At 38.4% G+C, this 26,560-nt stretch overlaps 1 protein-coding gene across 1 annotated transcript; it reads right to left on the reverse strand.

Annotated features, from left to right (window-relative positions):
- Nucleotides 1-3,738: 3,738 nt before the first annotated feature.
- LOC124283080 (membrane-associated progesterone receptor component 1-like) lies at nucleotides 3,739-22,591 on the reverse strand. The gene is given in 4 exon segments (XM_046719103.1): nucleotides 3,739-4,605; nucleotides 14,953-15,081; nucleotides 15,084-15,107; nucleotides 22,250-22,591. Coding segments are annotated over 4 exon segments (582 nt in total). The 5' UTR covers nucleotides 22,560-22,591; the 3' UTR covers nucleotides 3,739-4,486.
- Nucleotides 22,592-26,560: the final 3,969 nt, after the last annotated feature.

A 26,560-nucleotide genomic window follows, 5' to 3' on the forward strand; every position in this document is an offset into this window, starting at 1 on the left:
CACCACTGGCCCAAGATAGGTAACAATGATCCATGCAAAAATGTCCGAGCTGTGTTTTCTCACAGCCTGCTCACACTCACTATAATTATTTTCCATTAATCCATTTGTTTGTTTCCATGGGAACACTTGATTTTTGCAAGGCATTGATTCAAACTCTTACTCAATGTTTAATGGACTAAATCTACACATAAAAGACAAAACATAATATTAAATTTTTTATGTATTCAACATTACCACTGTCCGCAATCATGAATTGCGTCCAGTGACGGCATCAACACAAAACAAGTTCTGTATAGTAAGCTGATTATATTTCCAGACCCTGTTCAACAGCATGTACATTATGTCAATACGACAGGTGGTCCACCAACAATGAACAGTTATTGTACTGTGCTGTACAATGTACAATAATGTGGACATGTCCATATATACAACAATTGCTCAATGACTGGGGCATATACAGATACAAAACGAAATATAATGTTTGCGTCAGTAATTAGCGTAGTCCTAATTGCAAAAGCACCTGATAAACAACAAACAGAAGTGGAATGGAAAACAAAAACAGAAGTAGGGCCTGTTCTTAGCATAAAGAGGACTGTAACTTCAATACCTAAGCCATAACAAAATATTAGAATTTCATCTCCATTCACCACAGTACTAAACAACGTGTATCCAGTGTCAGAAGCAGCTAAAGCCCACAATACCATGGCTGGGACTGCATTTTTGTTTAGTCAGGATGGAGTTTCTGAATAAGAGGTATTAATTTTAGCTTTAGTGTGGAGATCACCACATTTGGTTCTAGAGTGTTTTAATACTGTACGGTTATCCGCTTCATGTTCACAACTTCTAAAAGCATACGTAGCATATAGGTTGCATCAGTGAGAAGCTCAATAGTAGCAGAGGCATGTGACTACACATTTCATCAACCAAAATGCTGGGGCGTATTTTTTCACAAGTTCTAACAGTTTTATAGTTGAGACAAAAAAAAAGGGCCAGACTAAAGATAGTGAGTTTAGTTTTACACCACAATATTCCAGCTATATGGCGGCGGTCTGTAAATAATCGAGTCTGGACCACACAATCCAGTGATCAACAACATGAGCATCGACCTACGCATTTGGGATACGATGACATGTGCCAACCAAGTCAGCGAGCCTGACCACTCAATCCCGTTAGTCGCCTCTTACGACTAAAGATAGAGCAAGAACATGAACATGAAAAAGAAAGATGAAAATGTTTTGGTCCAAGTAATTCTAAGAAGAACAATTGTTTGTTCACTTCTCAAGCATGTAATTTCAAATGCATGTCTGCAACCAAGTACAGACTAAAATTACCCTGTACCTATAAGAAAATCACAATCTTACTAGCTTTAGTTGGTAAAGAGGTGAGGTGAAATTGGGTTTTACGTCGTGCTTGAGAATATTTCGCTCATATGACGACGTGCATGCATGTGTATGTGTATGTGCCGCTGCTTGTACTAGCCCAGACTTAAGCTGGTTTTACAGTGCTAGCCCACTGAGATACCATGCCGCAGTGAAGCATGAATACCCCACTCGGACACATTATACTGACTCAGAGCCGACCAGTCCTTGTTGTACCCATTAATGCCGAGCGCCAGGCAGGGACCAACAAGTACCATTTTTTAACGTCTTTTTGGTATGTCGCAGTCGGGGATCGAACCCGCGACCTTACGCTCTCCAGGCGGACGCTCTAACCACTACACCACGGAGGCGGTAGTTGGTAAAGAAATACAGTATATACATAGTACTATCAAACATTGATGAAATGTGAATCACATGCCTCTGCATTTAATAGTGACTTCCTAAGTAATTGGTCTAAAACGAAATATGCAAACAAACCTCTTGTCTCACATTTGATGAAAATCTAAATTTTTTGTGGCTTCAGCATAGACGTACTAAACTCTTTGCACCAAGATCATTTTTCGAATAATGCCCTTGTCTATCAAGACACAATGAAAATCTTTTGTACAACATCTAAGAACTGAAAGCGGGTCCTTAAGGCTTGTTGATACAGTATTTTGATCGAGTGAATACACAAGATGCAAATGTAATTGTCAACTGAAAAACCTGCAGAAAGTAGTTGTATTCTAAGCTGAATATTATCCCAATCAATTCAATATTATACAGAAGAGAAAATGTACAAAGACATCCACAATGAATCAATCTTTACTGATAAAGGGCATCAGATGTGATGCACCAAAGTTTCATTTAACATGTATTCAACAATATTCACAATTTCCATCCCCATGAAACAATGTATTGCATTCAGCTGGGTTGCAACCATGACAACTGATGATACTGTCTGACTACCATGTTCTCAGCTGTTCCATCAGATTTCAAAATTCAGAGGCACAAGCCACATATGTTGGTCTCCATCGCACTCAGCAATAGTCCAGCCATATGACAGAGGATTGAAAATAATCCAATCTGGACCAAACAATCCAGTGACTGATACCGTAACAAATTCATGCCATCTGGATACTATGAAAAGGAATCCTGATCATGCAAGTGCATTTCTTAAACATCCTGGCAATCCCTTAAAGAGTTTTCAATGTCACCCATTTTGGAAGGTGCCTTGTTATAATGGTGCATCACTGTTGAGTGGCCAACCATGACTTAAGGCTGTATTATCAGTGTAACAAATAATTGATGTGCAACATAGTCATTTCAACAATTGATATTGATTAAGTTTCAGATAAAGCCAACTTCACATCATTTATTCCTATTTGCGTGACCAAGAAAGCACAGCTAAAATAGATAAAATATCTTGCAACTTATCAATTTATCAGATGTCTGCCAAACATTTGAACTGAAGAGCAGCATATTCCATGCCGTCAGCAGCAGGGGTGAAAGGTGAAGCATATTTTGACTCGCACTAAAAGGTTTATGAGGAACATAAACGGCACACTCCACCTCAGTCCCCTGTTCAAAAGGAATTGGATTCATCCACTGCACAAGAACAATGTGATGACATCACTTAAAAGGAGAATAAGTTCCTGCACATATTTTTAGCACAAAGGGAAACCTGAGCCAAAGTAACTTATAAGATGAGAAGACATTTTCTTTGACCATGCTGACTCGAAGACCAATATATTGTGTCGTTATTTGATGTCAAAATTATGATCATGATATCCAACAAAACAAATCCATTTAAAATCACAAATGATCATTTTACCTTTGAAATAATAAAAATAGTCTTAAGGAGAAAGTTGAACTGCCAAAACATGAAGATATTTCATTTGATGGGTGTCTTATTTGATAACACAACCCACTTGACAAGACTTCTCCCATCTGCACCAGCAAAGACAAGCATACACACAGAGAACTTCCAACAAACATTATATGCATCTTCTTTACATAAACTCCTGTTATTACACAAACTAACACTTCTAGACAAAATCAACACCAACTTGGGCTGGAACGATTCACAACCTCATTAAAATCAGATCTTGTACTTGATCCAATACTTCTGTTTCAGTTGAAAAGCACAGAGATGAAATTGTTCTATTATGTTGTCATGCATATTTACCACTCTGTAGGGGACACAGAACTCATGTTGTTCTGAAAGCTTTATTCCATCATACCAAGAAGTAGAAAAGATTGGTTGATCCGGTCCTCCTATCATGACCTCATAATTGAGGGTTTGTCAGATCATGACAACAGAGTTATTGAAGACTAAAAGATCTGATTTTAACAATGTTGTTACAATACAGTTTGTGGGCAATACAATGCTTGATAAGGTCGCCATACAATAAGTAGATCGATAAGGTTATGATACAATGCATGCTATGATACAAACAGAAATCAACTCAATTTGATTCTACACAAAAGGTGGATTTTGAATTACAGGACCTGGGTCCCGAACCACATTCGTAAGCCAATGGTAAACTATAGAGTTAAAACAGGTTGTAAAGTGACGAACGGTTGCGGATCGGGACCCAAGACTCTAACTGACTAGGGCCTCATTCCGAGTAAGCAAGTACAGTTTACACATCTTTTGGCAATATTACCACACCATCATCACACAGGACACCAGGAATAGGCTTGACACACTGTAGCATCATAGGATATCAACCCAGACCTACGGTGACACCAATACATTTCAAGCACTACCCACTGCCCTTCATCTGCCACTAAGACAACAGTTTGAGAACTCGGACAAAAATATATTTGTTCATTTTAATTATTGCATACCAGTTTATATGAATCAATAAGCATAATAGTTGTATGTTGTACTTTGTACAGATATACACAACCTTATCATGACACTAAATATCGAAATGGACCTTCATGAATCGTTACAACCCTAACAAGTAGATCCTTCCATTAATGTCGGGATGGAGATCCCGGTATTGGGAGGAGGCCGAGTTGGTCAGTCAGTCATTCAGTCAGGAGATGCTGCTGCTGCTGCAGCCACTGCTGGCCGGACAACCTGATCGCAGCATCTAACTACTCAGGAATACACACAATCAATCCGTCTTCTTCTCCTTTTTGTCTTTACTGTCCTCATTGACCTCATCCTCCGTGTCTGTGTACTCAGTGGGGAGCTCTCCGGGCTTCAACAGCTTACCAATATACACATACTTTTCTGAAACAGAGAGACATTTCAGTGAGAACATTTCAAATAAAGATGTCTTGGATTCTTGCAGTGCTCTGCTTCAGTGCTGTGAAATGTATAAGTTGTTGATTGTTCAATGTAAAATACATGCCCTTCATCAAAGTTGAAAAGCAGCTCAGGGTTTTTTACTTCATATTACACAAAAAAGTGTGTATTATTGACATTGAAAGTGTCCACCCGATAATCGAGATAATAGTGGTGTTCCAATTAATTGAAATAATCGAAGATTGGTCGCAGTGACCAAACAACCAAGCAATCGATCACATTTTCTCGTATTTGAACACAAACGATTTTGGAACTACTGTTTTAATGGTTGAAACACTTGACAATGAAACATATCTTAGATGTTGTCAGGGCCGGGGCCGGAAAACGTGTTTATTCTCAGAAAACTCACTTCACTTGCTGAAAAGTCATGACTGAATATTTCTTGAAGACTCCAGGAAGTTTATGTACAAGAAATTTCATCATCACTTTAAAGTAGCAAGTTGCATCATGTTATACTTATCTGCAATAACAACCTGAATTGGAAAATTTGAAAAATGTCGCTAACCAATTTTTTTTTATGATTGCTCATTGGTAATGAACCATTCATCAATTGTGAGATTTCAACCAATTCCAAACACTACGAGATATGCAACATGATTTATTTAGGTCTCTGTACCGAGCTAAAATTGGGACATTTTCACACCTTTGCTTTCCTATACACAAGGCATACAAAGCATGGTGGCAGTTTTCACCTACTAAAACTACCTCAGCCCAAAGCAAGAAAACAGTAATATAACAAATATAACAAATATAACATTTGTTACATTTAAAACATTTGTTACTTTCTAAATGGCATTGTGTATTGATAAGAAAACAGTAGTCTTGACAGTGAGTTTGGTGTATACTGTTTTATACAATATTTCAGCTGTATCAGCTCACTGTGTGAAGAAAGCAAGTGATACAGGCCTTTAAAGTTTCCCACTTAACCACATAATCCTAGATATGGTGCTGACTGATAACATACAGTGGAAGCCCTCTAACCCGGCAGCCCTCTAACCCGGCAGCCCTCCAATCCGCCCTCTAACCCGGCAGCCCTCCAATCCGGCATGCTCTCAACATCAGCACTAGAAATTTGGTCCCGGCAGAAGCTAGTTAATTTATGAGGATTTTAACGCCCTCTAATCCGGCGTCAGTCTATTCTGTATTTTGGTACAACAAAGACCGCCTAATTGACTGTTTGTTCAGTAACTAACACTATCTAAACCGGCATCCGGTATCTCGGCTCTCCTGTTGATTGGCTTGGCTGATTGGCTGAACGTGTATTAACAACACAGTGGATTACCAGTGGATAAGGATTAGGCCTTAGTAGGTGAGGTAAATTGGTGAGTGACACGTGTCACTTCTATTATAAATTAATTGTCGTATGAATGAAAACAGTAAACTTGACAAAATTAACACACTGACGCATGATTGGTTTTTTGACTGAATATGATGACAATCAACACGTTGTTCAGTCATATTTTACGGCACACGGTATATATTTCTCAGGTTGAAAAGGGAAAGTTCACTAAACCGGCACGCCCTCTATATCAGCATTTTTTGCTGGGCCCAACAAATGCCGGTTTAGAGGGCTTCCACTGTAATCATGCCAGATCTTGGAATCGAATCCAAATCATAAATTTCTGGCACTGATAAGGGACTCAACTCTGGACAGCAAACTGCATTACCTTCGACAACTGGTCCATCAGGATATTTTTGAAATGACTTTGGTTCTATACTTGATGACAAACTTGGTGAACCGTTACTGTGTACAATGCAGAAATAGCAATGGGAGTTAGTTTCCCTGTCCTGTCATCAAGTATCCATAACACTGGATACATACAAATACAGTATACAGGGTTTTACCTCGTCTCACATAAATGGGGGTCCCAGGGACCCCTGATTATAAGAGGCAATAAGAAGGCCCTGTGAAGTAACGGTGTGGAGAACTGCATGTTTTGATAATTTCTGTTAAGCCTGGAATGAATCATTGATCATGTGGACTGATGGGTGAAATGATGCACATAACTGCTCTGAAAGAAACGGAGACCATTCCTTATATTTGTGCATACTGGACGCACATTTACGTGTCGCATAATACGCTGAGTATATATCACACAATATCACAACATACCATGACCTAACATGACTGACCCATCACAGCAACAAAATACAGGAGTTATTCAATGTGAAACAGAGGGTTCGTCATTTCTGAATTGCCTTGCTCACTGAAAGGTAGCAAGGCAGTACATTTGCTGAAAACATTACTTTACAAAGTATGCAACTCAGAACAGAAAACAAGCCTTCAATCTGCAGATTTTCAGTTAAGGAATATGACTGAGTCTGCTGTTGAAATTGAGGTGTAATGATGGTGAACTGTTCAATAGCTGGTAAGGAATGCTTGTTTAATTGTTTTTCAGATCTACTGAATCACCAGCCCTAAACTTCTGAATGGGAACTTTTACTACACTACACACACAGTGAGCACCATTGAGTGAACTAAGTGTAGCATGTACCACATCTACAGAGCATTGGCATTTGTTCAACACACACAGACACACTGACTGCATACCAATGGGACAACACACAAAACCCCATATAATTAATTCAGCCTGCTTTGTCAAACGTTCATGGTAAGCTGGATAGGTACTCAAGTGGACATGCTTCATAGAATCATGAAATCTAGATCAATGGCATTTGAGGGAGGGAGTTGGGTGTAATCCAGCTGTGAGTGGTGGTTCAGTGCTATCATGTGTGGTCAGCTTCATGTAAGAGGAAAGCTAGAAATGATGGAGGTCTCAGATGCTAAGGGACCGTTCATAATTAGGGGTGATGATGATTTTAAGAGGGGGGCACCCATTTTGTTCTGGGGAGCTTGGGGGTGTCACTTATTTTGTACAGAAATTTGAGGGGGGGGTGGTGTGTGTGTGTGTGTGTGTTTCCCCCCACTGTACATGCTTCTCCATAAAAATCATCATCACCCAGCCCCCCACCCATCCTATAAATTATGAACGGCCCCTAACCACTTCGAAATTCCTGGGCACTGATATGGTTCTTACCCAACCCAAAATATCTGCAGCCAAAAAGCAATCAATTCCACAATGATAGATTTCTGTGGTGCACATGGAGCCAGTCTGTACAGTGACTTGCTTTATCTTAGACAACTGGCCCACCCCTGCTACCTCATGGTATGTTACATTATTGTTCACATCTGCACATGACAAAAAGACGATATCAGTCAAATCTTTTAATCTGTTTGATAAGCATAATATTTGCTTAAAATATGCAAAATATATCACCTTATCACTAAACATTTACAAATCCCAGTACTAACAGAAGGGCATACTGGACGAGCTATCTAAGGCGCCAGGCTAATGATCTAGTAAGCTTGAGGTGCCGGGATCGAGCCCACCTGTGACCGGGTGTAAAAACCTTGGCGTCAACTTTGTGTGCAGACTCTTTCAGTGTTGTCACAATCCCTAGTGTACAGTACACAACCCTGTGCACTTAAAAGAGCCCACGAATCCGTTGGTAAATGACCAGATGGTGGCTACATGAATATGTACAAACACCTTGTTGCAAGCACAGCAACGTGCAGTAAACTTTGACAAAGTACTGTGACTATGTGTCCCAGTCCACCCAGCTGTGAATGGGTACCTCGTAAGGATGGGAAAGCCACAATAACTCGATGTGCCTAGTGGCGGCAAGAGTTGTATGATCCCCAGGGAGTTGAGATTGATAATATGTTGTGCCGTTGAAATTGACATACAATGATCGAGGGGAAAAATGCCAGCGCCTTGAGCAGGTACTAGTTGTGTGGATATGTGCGTTATATCAATATCCTATCCTATATATAACGTACATAATAAGCCAGTGAGGCTGTTTCAGCTGGTGTATCTGTATTTATTTACAAGTTGTAATGTAACACTGTAACTGAAACATGTGTACCAAAGTTTTTAGCATAGGTGATGTGTCACAATTTAGGAGGCACATGAAGAGATGGACATTAGAACTAGCATTCGATTTTTAAAAGGTCTACCCATTGGTTCAAACTAGAATTAGTTTGATTAATTAGCAACATGTGTCATGAGAATAATGTTTCTTCACATTGTGAAATACATACCACTGTCTATCAATGTGAGCCAACTCACTTTTACAACAAACGTGACATTACTCAGGAATTCAATGTGTGCATGATGTAAACGATGATATAACATGTCTCCACAACAACTGAACTGGCCATCTTAGCTGATCATAAAGGAAAAACAAGTACAGCACATTCACATGTAGCCAGCTTGTGCCAAAGGGTATGATGTCACAAACATGACTCTCAGCATCATCTTCAGGAGTGTGTGTTACATGGATAGTATTAGCTGAGCTAAATAGACTAAACAGAACTATACTAACAGTAACATCAAGCTCGAGACCAGTTGCTAAATGGAAAATGTACAATGAAAACAGAGAACATCAAATGTTCCACTTGCTCCATAACTTGATAAATAGATACACATGAGCACCACTGACAACCCGGTTCATTACATGTTGATTGATGCACATGTGACCATTGGGGTGATTTTAACAAGGCAACAGCTTGTCACACGTCAACGGGAAATATATTACAAACATCAGTCACCCAGTCACACTGAGTTGTAATTATTCTGTACTGAACAGAGCCACATGTTTCTAAAGAATGTGCACGGTTACTTACATTTCAGAACCATATGGGGAAAACAATTTCTTTTGTCTGTGCTACAATTAACTATAAAGAGTATTGTGTGATATGTTAATATGTGGGCACATTGGACGCAACTGGTCGTATTACAATTAACATTGATGAAAATGATACTATCATTCTGGTTCTGTTAAACAGGTCCTTGCAGTAACTCTTTTCAACACTATGCAACAATATTATGCATTAATGGGAGTCGAATAGAGAGGGGCACATCTGCTTTGCCTATGCATGTACACAATGTTTGCAATCTTTCAAAATAACCATAAAACAAGGGGTCCTTGGATAAGTATAAAATTTATGGGTGGTTACTTCCAACTGAACTGAATCTCAAGGCTTGAGAGACCACCATCATTTTCTGGTCTAATTTATCACATCATGCATTAATCAAGTGACACACAAGTAACAACATCAGAAAAACAGTGCCAATGTGGCGGTGCACACGACATTCATTCACCATGTTCAATGTCAGCTGAATATGTATGTGGCAAAATATCTAACTGTCAGTGTGTCAAACATCATGTAAATAGCGAGTGACAGATTTAACACTGCTGTGAACAGTATTTCATCAGGGCAAGCCTGAAGTGATGCAGGTCTTACATGGTAAACACTTTGGGGACGCCTTAAGCTGAGTGCTTGATCTCAATGCTGAACAAGCATGATAAGGCATGCCAAAAATAGTGAACTCCACATTAGGAATAATGGCTATGCTTCATATATATTCATATATACAGAAATATTTGTCAGATTTTTCTTATTGACACTTTCCTTCATAAGTCCCCAAACATTTTCTATTGGATTTAGGTCAGGGCTATAGCTTGGCCAATCTAATAATGTCATATTTTGGCCTGTGAATGCTTTGAACAATGTTTTGGGTTGTTGTCCTGCTGGAATATCAAAAAAATTCCATAGAACATGTGAGCAGATGGAAGTAAATGTCACTCGCGAATATCTGTGTACTGCTCAGGTTCATATTCCCTTCAAATACACAGAGGGGCGTTGCCCATAACACAGATATGCCACCCCACACGTTAAATTTTGGACTGTACTTTGGGCGCTGATGCAAAGGTTTTTCAGTTTGTTTGGTCCAGAATTTCAGTGTATTAGGAAACAGCCACACAGAACTTTCATTTGAGATATTTGAGATATTTTGACATTGCAAATGATGCAATTATATTAAATTCCAGAAATATCTATTTATCGGTCATGATGCAAGTGAAACTGGTGTCATGTCAACCAAGCATGTCCCACTATAACTCATTATAATTAGATTAACATTAAACGGGAAATTAAGCTTCAATTTGTGAATTTTTCCTGACATTTGCTTCAGGCTTCAGACTTAGTGCGGACTATTGGCCTCTGAGCAACTCAAGAAAAATCCATGATTCACAATGACATCAACATATTGTCACATTGCTTTACCAAGGTAAAATTACAGAAATTGACAATAAATCACTGAAGATAATTTTTTCTGAGAATAGTAGGATTGAACTGGTCTGAGCTAATAAAATATTTCAATTAAATTGAAAAATGATTTACATTATTTTTGGATATATCATATCTCTCTTTTCAACACAACCATGGTGTTTTCAAACAATAATAAACAAGAAGACAAAGTCATCAATATCCCCCACAATGGCAAAATACTCTTCATGATTATGCCTACGAGTTATGATTATGTCAAATATTTAGGTGTGTATATAGAAAAGTGGAAAGGAGAGTATTGAAAGGTTTTGAAAGTTCTGCTCCAGAAAGGAACACTATCCCCAATTTCAGTCTAAGTCAAACTTGTTGCCATGGAAATGCAAAAAATATTTTATTCAGAAATCCAAAACTACCAAAAGGCACCAGTACACCACCAGATCTATCTATGTGCCAAGTTTGGTGAAGAAACATTGAACGGTTTCAGAGTTCTGCTCCGGAAAAGAGCACTACAACTAATATCAGTTTTAGTCAAACTTGTTGCCATGGAAATGACAAAAATATTTTATTCAGAATTCCAAAACTACCAAAAGGCACCAGTACACCACCAGATCTATCTATATGCCAAGTTTGGTGAAGAAATATTTAATGGTTTTAGAGTTCTGCTCCGGAAAAGAGCACAACCACCAATTTCAGTCTAAGTCAAACTTGTTGCCATGGAAACGCCAAAAATGTAATTTTCTGAATAAAATTGATATTTTATACTTATCCTGACTCATGCTTATTTGCTTGTCTTCTTCTTCTTGCGAACTTAGTGGAACACTTGTATCTCCTTATTGAAGCTCCCTTCAATAAAACGTGTGTAAAATCACTAATCACTACTCACCAAGAGTTGTCCCTCCTTCCGTTTACGCGGGAAACTGGCGCCACTGTTTCCCACATGCTTTACTCTCTCCTGAATACGAGCCCGACACTTGAATTTACAGGGAAATCCAAAGTGTCTTGTGGGGAGGTTGGGAGGGCTTACCTCATGAGTCAGGATAAGTATAAAATATCAATTTTATTCAGAAAATTACATATTTTTCCTTATCCTGACTCATGCTTATTTGCTTGTAGAATCCGACGGAACAAGGAGGTGGGAAAAAGGCACTTAGGATTTCTTAGTGAATTTTACGTCAAAATAAACCCCCCTACGGGAACTTCATAATGGCACTGTAATTATGCTAATTTCTGCTGCTGTCCACAAAAGAGTTCTTTAAGCTGCCAATTAATGGGGGGAACACAACAGTTAACTTTGGTCCTATTTTGGTTAACATTTAAAAGTGGATTGAGCGACTCCAAAGTAGAGAAGCGACTCATAGTAACTAGTAACTGCAAGTACTGGGTTTAACACTTACGCTAGTCCTGAAACGTGCATAGATACTGAAGCAAAACTCTATAGAGTGTAGGCTTGATCAGTCATGAGAAACACGGCGAGACAACGTCTCACTTTCTGTGGGGAACTGTCAACTGCTGTGCGACAACCAGAGGGCCGAAATGGTGAATGCCTGAGACGTCCTCGGTGGCGATATCTCTCAGGTAGTGGTTAGCAAACACCATGTCCGATTTCCAGAAACAGCCCTCCATGATCGTATTCAGCGAGCAATTCCCATGTAGAGCGAGTGTTGATGCCAGTGCTCTAATTTCGTGAGGGTTAGAGGCTCTTGGAGGATCGAGTCCTGCAGCCTTGTAGGCTCGTAGTATGACAGTTCTTATCCAGATTGATATTGTAGTACGGGAGACTTCCGTCTGTGTCGCTGTTGACATCGGGACGAACAGTCGTTTGAATTTTCGTCTCATCAATCTGGATCGTCGTAGATAAATTCTTAGTGCTCTCACTGGACACAAAGATAGGTCAAGCGTATCTTGTGGTCCGATTATGGAGGATAGTGCAGGGACGTGGAATTGTCTGTCCGGTTGACCTGGTAGTTGATTCTTGGCGATGAAATCCCATCCTAGTCCCATGTGCACTATGTTTTGATTTTCATCAAATCTTGTTCTCTCGTAATCTAGCACATGAATTTCCGACATCCTGGCTGCTGTTGCTAGGGCTAACAGGAACAGTGTTTTCTGTGTCAGAAATTCAATTGATGTCGTTTCCAGTGGTTCATAAACAACACTAGTGAGATGTTTGAGAACAATGTTGAGGTCCCATGCCGGAGCGTGAAATCTCTGTTTCTGATCCTCCAATTTATAAGAGCGTAACAAGGCCAGTAACTCTGGTACCTTGGTTAATTTTGGACCCGTCCTCATGGTTATCACTGAACTCAATGCCGCTAGGTATGTTGAGAGTGTAGACCCTTTCAGACGTTTGGTTTGTCGTAGGTGACAAAGATAGTCTGCCACTTGAGGATGTGTAGCATTTCTAGCTGTAAATCCTTTTTTAGCAGCGAAGGTCTCAAAACTGCGCCACTTGTCGTCGTAGTACAAGTTGCGTGTCGAATTGCGTAAAGCAAGCGTGACTGCTTTCGTCGCTCTGGCTGAGTAACCTCTCTTGTTTAAGCATGCCTTAATACAGTCCACACGTGAAGTTGGAATGCCTCTGGGTATCTGTGCGCTTGTTTTGTGTGAGGATGTACTAGTAGATTCGATCGCTTTGGTAGTTGCAGATTTGGTGGTCCGAGTTCTTTAATGAGAATGGGAAACCACGTTCTCGCTGGCCAGTAAGGCGCGACCAAAATCAGTTGGAGGTTCTTTGTCTGACTGATTTTCTGTAATACCCTCGGTAGTAGCGCTGACGGAGGAAACGCGTACGCGTTTAGGCCTTCCCAGGATATGCTGAGAGCGTCCGTTGCCCACGCTCATGGATCTGGGACTGGAGAGACGAATGTTGTTAGCTGATTGTTGAAGCGTGTGGCGAATAGGTCTATTAATGGAGCTCCTGGAACAGATTTTCATGAACGTAGACTACTGAACAATCACGGAATAACCCGCGAATAAACAGTGAGAAATACGAATAAATATCAAACCATATTGATGAAGGATACTAGCTAAACCTCTATAAGGAATTAATAGAGGTAACTAACTAAATAATCAAAGGATATAGTGCTGTGAGGAGACACAGGCGCTCTCACAACCTGCTCACTGGGCGAAAGAGAGAGTGAAGCATGTGGGAAACAGTGGCGCCAGTTTCCCGCGTAAACGGAAGGAGGGACAACTCTTGGTGAGTAGTGATTAGTGATTTTACACACGTTTTATTGAAGGGAGCTTCAATAAGGAGATACAAGTGTTCCACTAAGTTCGCAAGAAGAAGACAAGCAAATAAGCATGAGTCAGGATAAGGAAAAATATATTTTATTCAGAATTCCAAAACAACCAAAAGGCACCAGTAGACCACCAGATCTATGTATATGCCAAGTTTGGTGAAGAAACATTGAACGGTTTTAGAGTTCTGCTCCGGAAAAGAGCACTACCACCAATTTCAGTCAGAGTCGAACTTGTTGCCATGGAAACGCCAAAGATATTTAATTCAGAATTCCAAAACTACCAAAAGGCACCAGTACGCCACCAGATCCATGTATGTGCCAAGTTTGGTGAAGAAATATTAAACGGTTTTAGAGCTCCGGAAAAGACAAATGTGCACGGACGGACGGACGCACGCACGGACGGAGTCCATTTTAATAAGTAGGGCTTGATTAAAGAAAATGAAACTTACTTGTTACTCATGAAACTTTAGGTAATAACCTTGTTGCACCAGACAAAAACAGGTTTCAACTGCGTCTCAATGTCAAATTACACATAATTCTTGAGTTTGGGTACTGACGGTTGGTTGTCATCATAACAAAATTATTCTGTGTCAGATGGGATCATGCTTTGTTACTTTAAAAGACTTCATGACATGAACAGTAACATTCATTCAGTCACTGTCTGTGTAGTCATCAGAGTCAATGCTCCAAGCTGGTTTCTCATCATTCTTTTTCCTGCTGAAATCTGTGTTCTTTAACATCAAAATATTAACACACACTGGGTGCAAGTTGGTGTAAATATGAGGACTGCATTTTTCTAAAGTCCTAAATGCTTAAATGAAGCTCTGACAGCTCAGGGTTATAACAGGTTATAGAAATTGCTAAATAATAATTGCTATCGCATTGTTATCCCTGTACCTGTAAACTGCATTTCCCATTCACGAACTGAGTCCATCTGCATGCTGTTGAGATCACTGAGATCATCGTAGTCATCCCTCAGTGCCTCCTCTCCTAGAGAGAACGTGGCCAGGGCCCGAGATGCATCGCGCCCGCAAAGATGCCGTATGGACCACCTGAAAATAACAGCTCTTTATAGAATACGGTAACATGCTATAATGCTGACAACGACCCTGACTACCCAATTCCTTTAGTCACGTCTTACGCAAGTTGAAGACCAGGGTGCCGTTCCACTACCGATCTTAGCCCTATGCCAATCGTAAACCCCTAAAATCCCAATCTTAGCGTGACGTTACGATCGGCATAACGTTCCACTAACCAATCTTACCCAAGTCAATCGTTAAGTTAAGATTCAAAGTCTAAGTTGCTCATGACCAACTTAGGATAGCTAAAATCAATCGTAGAGAAACCAAAATGCTGGCTTTCCTATTCTATGTGAAAAATAAGAGCAACCATTTCACCATGAGCGTCCCCTAAAATCCCCCATGAAATGAATTTGTATATTTCTGTGATGTAAACAAACACTGCACTGAAGCCTTACAAATGTCAGGCCAGTCTGACCACATGTCGTCATGGGAACACAACCGAGCGAGTCTGTGGTCATGTCATGGTTAAGAATAGGGATGGGTCATGAAGTGAACAATGTTCTGAAACAAAAAGATACAAATATGTTTGATTTCAGGTGCGCTTATTTGGTGGGGGATTCTAAAGGCAGGCCGCTTGTTATTCAAGACCACTGACATATTCTAGATACGTTATAGAGGATGCCTCATCACGCCTTGTTTATTCTGATTGACAAGGTTAAGGCACATAATAAAGGCTCTGACACAATAGACATTTTTAAGTCCAGACTTAAAACCTGTTCTCAGTATATTACTTATAATCTCGGCTGTAAATACTCTCGAGTAAATTATCTGCACATAGCGTTTTGAGCATGCCCCAGGATGTGGAATAGGCGCACTATAAATATGCATTTATTATTATTATTATATTATGCCCGATACCCAGCGTTCACACACACTTGCACCTGAAACCAAGGTGCTCACTACCCTAATATTTTGCTCTAGGTTTTTCTCCATGCTTACACTTGGTTGAGAAAAATACCCATGAAGGCCCGGATTAGAATATTGAACTTCAATAACCCATGCTTGTCGTAAGAGGCAACTAACGGGATCGGGTGGTCAGGCTTGCTGACTTGATTGACATATGTCATCGGTTCCCAACTGCGCAGATCGATCCTCATGCTGTTGATCACTGGATTGTTTGGTCCAGACTCGATTATTTATAGCTAAGATACATAGCGTTCACTAACATGAACGCTCATGTTAGTGAACGCTATGCATCTTAATTAGCTAGATTATTTACAGACCGCCGCGATATAGCTTGACTATTGCTGAGTGCGGCGTAAATCTAAACTCACTCACTTACTCAGTTGGTTCGTAAACTACTTCCATCATTTGCTAGACTATGCAAAGGCAAATAACTCGTGCCTCGCATTCCTCTATCTCTCGCACGAAAGAGTCTCGATAAAAAGCTTGGATCGGATCGTAAGATCTGGACCGGCTACGATCGGCCTAAGATCTGTTAGTGGAACGGGTGTAACATTTAGCTAAGACGATTGTAAAATTGGCGTAACTTGCTAAGATTGATCTTAGTTAAGATCGGTTAGTGGAACGGAGCCCAGATCGTCACAGGTTCATTGCTGTTCAACACTACCTTGAGTCTCATTACAGTTCAACATGGCCAAGATAGTATACTAGCTGCGAAAGTGAAACTGGTCAAACAAAATAACACCTGGTTAAAAGTAGTGGTGGTTCGATTAATTCTAATAATCGAAGATTGGTCGCAGTGCCTAAACGACCAAGCAGTTCCATCATGTTTTCTCATTATCGAACACAAACAATTTTCGAATACTTGTTTGCATTGACAATATATTTCACAAGGTTGGCTTTGTCTGTTACATTTCATAAGCACTACAAGCACATTCCAAGTCATGATAGAATTTATCTTAAAGACTCCAGGAAATTTATGTTCCTAACATACTAGTCATCATTTAAAGATTTGAAATTTGCAAATGTATTTTGTGCAGTTTGCAAAAAAATCCAAAGAACACGTTTTTTTTCTTTATTTCTTGTGCATTAACAAACAAAACCAGGAAAAATTGATAAATGACGCTAACCAATTATTTTCGATGATTGATCAGTTGCAATGAATCAATCATCAATTGTGAGATTTTAACCAATTCCCAACACCAGTTAAAAGAGGTACAGCCATAAAGATATCAGTATAAACCAATGACTCCACAGTGTGTGACATACACTTTGAAAAACGAGAGTCATGGTGACTCAGCAAATATTTTTGGGAGTCATTTTCAAATTTGTGAATATTCTGTCAATACAATATAAAAACCATTAAAAATTCTAAATGAAACAAGGACTTTGACAGTCTATTTTGTAAGTAATACAATTGTTATTGTATTTAGTAGAGGAAGTTGGATTCAGGGTACACTTAAAATATTGCATTGTATGAAATTATTTTGAGTATGAATCAAACACACAGGAATTGTGCATCATGTAAAACCCTACTCCCATCAATAAATGGTTCACCAACAATCAATATGTATGTACTATTTGCCATAGCATCTGCTTAAATAGGTGAGCAATAAATCTGCTTACAGCTGCAACTACCTGATCTATCAACAGTTGTCATGTGCAATATTTCAATAAAATATGGTAACGGCATAGTTAAGTGCTACACGATAGTGTTCAAAATTAAGGCTGGTCCTTGATGTTTGCTTGTAGTCACTACAGAATTTCTATCTAGGTATCTTACATCTACAAGCCATTTGCCCATTGTGCTTAATCAGGAACATTCCCTGTATTCCCAGTGGTATTGCTAAGAACGAGGTTGCTTCAAGCAACAAGGCCTCTGTGGTAGTGTTTATGTGTCATGTTTGCAGAAAATTTACTGTTTGGGAATTTCGGTTAGGTGTAATCTATCATCATGGTTATAAATCCTTGACAGAACAAGAAAAAGCTTTTCATTGAAGATGGATTACCAGGGTTACAGCTAACACACAAGACACTGATGACTAACATGAACACTTATGCACAGTGATGAGGAAAAATCATTCATCCTGTTTATTAAAACTTGTCCTGGAACAAAATGAACAAGGCTTATGACATTTGCTAGGAAGAATGCCTTCCTTTGTCAGTTCATCTTCGTTGCACATGAAACAGTATCAAAATGTGTTATTTAGAGGAGGTTAAAAATATGATATCAGTCTGTACACATGATAATTCAATTCTTCAGATGTTTCCCTCACCATGCAGTAATTGGATGTATCTAAATATCAATTTGATTTTATACCCCAAAAAAAGTTGTTAAGGATGGCAAAACGTGGGAGTGCAAAGAAATAAACTCATGGAGAAGGGTCAAAGCCCATTGAATACATTGTAATGCATTACTGAGTCTAACGGTTTAAAATTCAGTTTGTTAAATCGAATCAAGTGTTATTTAATTAACCTTGCAGTTCACTTGGTCAATAAAGATAACAACGGAGACAAAGGGCCAAATTCCATGAATCTGGTCTTCACCAAATCTCATTTTCTGACACGTAATTAACAGATTTCCCATACACATTGTTTACATTGGGTTCTTGGAAGTATGCTCATACAGTTATTCTGCGTAAGAAAATATTTGCTTATCCAAATAATAAAAAATATCTAACATGAACTGACCTTATTTATCATTTAGTTTAGAATGTTTGGGTTTTTTAACCCCCTTGATGCCGAGTTTTTTTTCAGGCGCACATTTTCATACGCTTTGAAAAGTGAACGTTGTGCGAGAATTGCTCTCGCGTGGTGCTGGATCTACGTAAGGCTATAAAATTACACAGAAATGTAGAATATTAAATTTCCTATCCGTTGGTATAAATATAAGTGCAACTACCTTGGCGGTTTGAGAAATAGACCTTGCTAAATGTTGTCCAAATTTTTGTTATTCGTTAAAAAACAGTAAATTTCTCCGCTTTTATCAAGAACGATAAAAGCACTGTGCTACTTAATTTTTTTAATGGGGCATCTTTACGGAAAGTGTGAGCTTGAAGAAAATACAGCCTGATATCTGAACGACATAAGTGTATATGAATTGGGTTTATGTGCTTGTGCACAACGCTATACCCTCAACATTAAAATGACTCGCAATAAATGTCAAAATGTATTTTCTTCTATGACGTCAAACGACAACAGAGAGGTCATACACGATATATGATAAGGGGCATAACTCCGCTATGCGTAACGCTAGGTCAATGTAACTCAGATCACTTGGAGAGAATTTGTTGTGGATAATGGACGCTATATTTTCGTTATTTTATATTCATGGTGAACCACACTATTCCAATTCAAAGTTCCCCAATGTGAACGGATGCTTTGGTAGTTTCACAATTTATAAGAAAAGATGACAACGTATTACATGTGAAAGCACGTATTAGCGCATTTGAATGGCCCTATCCGATATATAAAGTTAGTTCTTAGATTCCCATATTCTCCTGTTTGTGTAGATGTAATTTGACTAATTTTGCATCGTTATTACCAGAGTACTAGCCATATCTTCAAATGTAACGAAATTGCTGAAAATGATATAATATTTTAGTTGACGCCATTGCTTGTTTTATGCATTTTGGCGAGGTCGGAAAAAGACGACATTGGTATGCTGATTAGTATATATCTCACTTAATTTCCATTAATTGTATAAAACGTCTAGACTTCTATGTCAGAATTTAACACTCTTTAGACAAAACATAAAATGACTGATTTTTCCATTTACATAGTGTCCTGAATATATCAACAATTAGACGGTTTGACAGCTGCGATCTTATTGTGAACAACACGCTACCTGTTTGGCATCAATTCAACGTAAATAAAAATAATATTTCACAACACCCGAATATTTTGTTTGGGATAAGAATTTTGTTTGTTTATGATTATGAAGCTATTTCTCTTCATACGTATGCAATGAAAGATGCAAAAAGATAGCTTTTTATGTATGGAACTATATATTAGAATATGGATATAAGATTTGTCCGAATTAACACATGAGATGGTATATATATTTTTCAACAATTTTCCTATAAGTATTTAGAGTTTGACATCCTGTCATCACAATATTATTTAATCGAATATGAATTGAATATATTATCGAAAACAATGATAGAGAATCATAAAACGCTTCCAACAAACGCCAAGACCTTGTCCGATCTATATGCATCATTCTTTTGTCTATAAAACGACACAAAATTATGCAATGAACAAGACAATTCCTTTAAATATGTGTGCATATACATTTCATACCATATATAAATCATTGTCATTAATATTATCAGTTTTGCATATAAGGTTGAATTATATCACCGTTCATTAACCTGTTCATATGAAATTGCAATATAAGTCCAAATAGATTGAATATTGTACATCATAGGAACTAAAGTAGTTGCAGTTATGGCTACGTTTGATCTTCTAACACTTGTGTAAAGGTTTAGAATATGGTGTATTGCAATAAATATGTCAATTTCTTATGTAAATATGATTCAAACAATCAAAAACTTTCAAAGAATAAAACACCGTAAACCCTATATGCACGTATGATATGATATTGAACAAGGCTAAATGTAGATACTGAAGTCAGTTTCATGAACAAGTATCTGAACTATCCGCAAAATACACATCATAATACTGACAGTGTAATCGGAAGGATATGGCGATTGTGTTGACTCTTGTTCAACCGACCTTCACCTCAAAGAAATTGCCTAATATGTAGAACAATGTTGACGTATGACATCACTACCGATGACCGATTTCTTACAAAATGGCGGCTTTGCTGACAAGGGTACACAGGATTTTTGCGAGGACCCTTCCACTGATTCAGGGATCGCTTTGTACATAAATATGAGATGTAAGTAATCAGAATGATTCTGACTATCTGTGTATTGTTATATGTTTTTATCGCTTTCACTATACGTAGAGAAAAGGACAGAAATGCAGATAATTACCGCTTGTCGCTCTGCATTGATTTGGCGTCAGTCATGGCGTTATTGCTGCACGAAACTTTGACAATTTCTTATGAATTATCAAATCATTACATTGTATCTATTTATAATTTCCTATTTCTTACTACGATACTCTTTCCATGTATATTCTAAAGGTATTGAGCCATTGCAAGCGATGAATAGACGGATGAATGTTGAAAAAATTAAGAAAATGCTACGCAGTGTAAAATCGGAATTTGTATTTGTTTACATTTCACACAAACGCAGTCTTTCAAGCACAGCGTTCGTTTTCACACCCAATATGTTTCGGCCTCATTTTATCTAGACAGTTATTATTGGTGACACAGACCAGTTTCAAATTGATTCTAAAATGTATGGGGAATTCAGTGATGCATTTTTCGCTGAATATGAAATATACGTTGATGTAATAGGCGCCTCAATACCGCCTTTGCTTGAAATGTGATTTTGTAAACACTATCCAATATGGCGGAAAGCTTCACGGTGTTCGTGTAAGTGCATTTTCGAAAACATCCCAACCGATTCTAGATTCATCGACAACGTTTCAGAATTATAATTAGCGAAATCATGTAAAACTGATATCAGTGATCATAAATATGTTATTTTTTAAATTCAATACTCACAGTAATTATCTGATTTTCACATTTCAAAACATACAGCAAATAACGCTGTGAATCGCGATTTCGTACTGTGTCAAAAATGTCGCCATTTTCGATGAAGCCTATTTTGAAAGGTCATTTTCATCACTTTAGCTTTGTCTAAAATAATATTGGATGGTATCAAGAAACAGGAAATTTCCCGCAGAATTCCAAACTGTGAAGTGTATTTGTGTGCGTGGGATATTTTGATTTTTATTGGACTTGAAATTGAGGGTTGAAGGGGAAGGACATATATGTCCCTGTGGCATCCAGGGGGTTAAACTATGATCTAGACTATCATGAAAGTACAGAAAGATGTATCATTCATGTATCAACTTTATAAACATAACAGTTACAAACAATATAACATCCCCCATCTGAAAAGTAACATATCTCACTATAACGGTCTGACGTAACTTTTCTCTACGCCACAATTCTTGTACGTCTTGATAGTGATAGGAAGCACAACAATCGGATAATCTTCAAGTGTTAAAAGAAACAATATCAGCGAAAAGGAAGGGTAACAATGACATTTTGTAATAATATTATACTGTACCTGGGCCATAAAATCGTTTTCCTCTCGTGACATCAAACACTTTGCAGTTAACAGCGATCAGGATACGTCCATCCTTTGCTTTTCCATCATATTCTCGCAACTGCTCGTGTGTGAAATCTTGCTTTTTCAGAGGTGGAAGTTCAGGTTCCCGAGGCGTAGGTGGGTCATGCTTCCTTCTGCTTGACCATATTTTGTAAACAAGAAATGAGCAAACGCCTACTAAAGCCAGATTTAGCGGACTTCCAAACAATTCAGACAAAAATTTGGATAAAAATCCGCTTCCCGCTTCCGAATTTCCTGAGTCCGCCATATTTGTTTAAATTCTGACGTGTTTCATAAAGGTCAAGGTCTCGCGTGCACTTGCCTAATTGAGGGATCCATTGTTCAATGTACTAACTCGTATGATATCGCTTAAACGAGCGTTTTCAGTTAAACTGAAAGTTCCGTCTACTTTCCAAAGGTTTATAAATCCTCTTAGTTCCATACGAAAATTCATGTGCCCCAAGACCGGCAAATCAGCGATATGTCGCATCCAAACGCCGCACAACAATAAATGCTCCCTCCATGGGTAATAAAGAAATATAGACTTGCTGGAGGCTTGACAGAAACAAACGGTGATAGCGACAGGACTATGGTCGTTTTATGAGACTTATTTAACTCGTTGTTTGGGGAAACGCGCCTTGTATATGTCATGTCCTGTGTAATTCTGATTGTTGTAAAATTGACTTTTATTTGACAGGTACTTTATGTCGGTAAATTAAAAAATGAAATGTAACCTCGTGTATGATACTTTTCATGAAGCTGGCTTACAGCTGACTGAGGTTTTCAGGCAAGGAATAGAGAATATTGTAAGTTAACATGACATACGAGTGGTACTTGAATGCTTTTAACATAACCAATAAAATGAATGTTTAGTATTATTTTAACAAAGTGTCTGCACTTCTGCTATATATACAGTGTATGAAATATGGCCAAAATCCTGCCAGACATCAGGGCTGGCTACTTCAAAATGTTACCAGCCAAAAATGGATTTAACCAGACTAAATATGGTGAATTTACTCAGATGTATGGAACATCTAACATTTTTATCAGACCATCGGGCTGGCTAGCTGTAAATCTAGACCGTCTTGGGCTATATATACGACAACAGCACTGAATGAGTTGTGAGAAATAATTGAGCATGTTTCTCAGAAAGGGATTGTACGTAGATTGTTTTATTTTTCATGCGTGAGCAACCAGAACCCTATGTAAGCTCAGTGAGGGAGGTTCGGCTGTCTAGAAGTGTTTCTGGTGTCTTCCATCGTAATGTTGCTGGAACATTGATATGGTGGTGGAAAGCCTTACTTACTCACTCAAGCTATCACACGATACCATATTGTTCATGATGGAGAGTGCTCAAAGCATTTTCTAGTATTCCTTACTTAAAATTTAAAGTTGCTCACATGTACAAAAGTATTTTTTACAATTTAAAACATGGTCTATAACAACACAATAAAAACACGGGCTGTAAGTCCAAATTTAAAAGAAAACAAAGTAGTTATGAACATACATATTAACAGTTAATAATGCATACCAATATCTTTGAAGTAATTTATTATGAGATGCCAGCTCAGACAGGTAAACAGATCTTTCAGGTTTACTACTTGATAATGTTGACGGTGAGCCTTTCATCATAAGGGATCCACTTAGGTGGCTTGTCCTCATCTGTTGCAGGCAGATATTCGCGAGTAAACAGACTGTGGCCAAAACAACTTTGTGGCAAAATAATAATAATGAGAAGTCTTATAATGCGCTAATCTCCTAGCAGCAAAGCATGTTCAAAGCGCTAACACCCTGAAAATGACCTCATCATGTCTTGAATGACAACCCAAGTAGCTGACACTGATTGTTGGCTTAAATGTAAAACATTCCTGTTGTTATACCATAACTGAGGATTGTTGCCCATTGATGCAGTTTATTGATTACTACCAGGGTGTTAACGTTTTCATAAGATCCTGAGTATAACTGTTGATTGTTGGCTTGAAATCACAGTGGCAATAACGGTTTATCAATAGTTCCATAAGCTGCAGCATCAGCTTTTTGTGTTACCTGCTATACCTACGTGACTTGGTTGCCGTAAAAGACAATGTCATATTGGCTAGTAGAAAGATCGCAAACTATTGTCTGGGACTCTTGAGGAAATGGTTATGGACTTGGATCCAATGAGAGTGGCACTGGTAACTTTGCCTCCATCCTTGGATCCGTATGTAACAATGGGTCTATGGGTGTTATGTTTTGAGTGTAATTGGTTGTAGTCCCTTTGAAATACCAAGGATATCTTTCAGATTTTTTTCATGTTTGGTGAGGGTAAGGGATATCTCTGGCTTCACCATCTGCCAAGATGGAGAAGACGGAAGTAGTCAGTGAGGTAATATAATATCAATATCTATTTTAGCTGCCGGGATGTCGTATTTCGAAATATGTATGATTTTGAAACACAATTGAATGCAGGGCTTGAACGCATTTTAGTGTTATTTTAGTGAATGCCAGTTAATGTTCTGCTAATATGTGATTGGAATTAACAACTGAAGTATAACACAGGGGTGAAAGGTAATGTAAGTTAGAAAAATCTCACAGTACATGTTTGTAGTAAGCATGCAGTAAAGTTGGTTTTGAAAATTTGACATCTGAAAATTAGCACTTTCAAAAAAATTTATGACAATAATTCAGATAAAATGTCGAGGCACGTGTAGTTTTTGTGTCGAGATTATTTCCATGAAATGATTTATTATTTTGCTACTTGATAGGTAACAGCTGTACCTTGTATATCCAGGATTTGTTGTACTCTTAAATCTTTCTTAGGATAAATTTAACACAGCCATACACATGGATTTCAACCAACTCGAAGGCATGATATCAGGAAAGATGGTGAGAATGTGGAGAGTCATCACAAGTTCGTAACTGGTCATATTTAGTGACAAGAGAGTGAGTGAGTTTGGTTTTACGCCACTTTTAGCAATATTCCAGCAATATCATGGTGGGGGACACCAGAAATGGGCTGCACACATTGTACCCATGTAGAGAATCAAACCCTGGTCTTCTGGCGACAACTGAACACTTTAACTACCAGGATAACCCACCGCCCATATTTAGTGACTAAATTTGACTATTTTGTTCATCAATATAAAATACTGGTACTCAGAAATAGTGTTATAAACTGAGGGAATTCATTGACGGACAGTGTTTCTTACAACATATTGAGTAATGGTTTGAGCAGGCAAAGTAATAGATTTACAACTGCAACCTCATCGCTGACACTGACACACCAGAATAAGAATGAGCTACAGTTAGTGTAAAACAAACCTAACTTCAGACTAAATTAACCTTAAATTTCACCTCAGTGTTCAAGGTTGACCTTGATTGAGACTGTTTTGTGCAATAGGTCCTTGAATGTCTACAAACAGTTCACATGAAATCAAACAGGTTGGCATTAGATGAAACTGGAACATTTTCCTCCCACTACAATCCCGGTTGATGTCTCTTACAACAATCATCAGTTGCTGAAGCCCTATTTACCCAGATCTTCACTGGAGATCAGTCAAGAGCCCAGTTTTGCTCACCTCAAAATACTCATATGTCAGAAGATTAAGCAATCCATCCATCAACTTTTCAGCCTGCAAAATAGTAATTGCCATGAACTCCACTTCTATGTTCTACTAGAAGTTCACAATGTATGACAAGAGTGAAATATGAGGCATACATTGGCACCTTAGTCATCAGTCTCCCAGATCCTAAAGAATACACTCAATAGGAGTCCTACTCAAGTCTAGAATGATTTGGCACATCTAGAATGCCTCAGCTCTCTCAGAAATTAATAATTGTTCTGGGCTGCATTAGGATTTGATCAGTTGATAAATATACCTTCCTGTATTATTAAATAAGATTAACTTTATTTCTGTGTCTAGACGTCAGCCAGTAGCAACTAGCTACCATATCACCTCTGCACATAAAGTGAGGTCAACTTTATGAAATGTGATGTCGTTAAATGGCATTTAGAAGTGATACACATGGATGGGGAAATCTATGAATGTCAATCAAACCTGGGTCTTCAGTGTGACAAGTGAATGCTATAATGATTAAGTGACGTGACTGTGGTCACAGTACCTCTATGCTGCTCCCAATAAATGATTTTGATATTGATTTGAAGTGAAAGGTCATTGAGATATATGGTCATGCGAAATGAAATGAAACAATTCAATAATAATTATACATGCAATAAACATGTTGCAAAGATTGTTAGGAACCAAGGAAATGTCTCCATTTATTAAGAAT

Source organism: Haliotis rubra, unplaced genomic scaffold, assembly GCF_003918875.1.
Source record: "Haliotis rubra isolate DU_JTF1 unplaced genomic scaffold, ASM391887v1 Scf31, whole genome shotgun sequence".
Taxonomy (NCBI): domain Eukaryota; kingdom Metazoa; phylum Mollusca; class Gastropoda; order Lepetellida; family Haliotidae; genus Haliotis; species Haliotis rubra.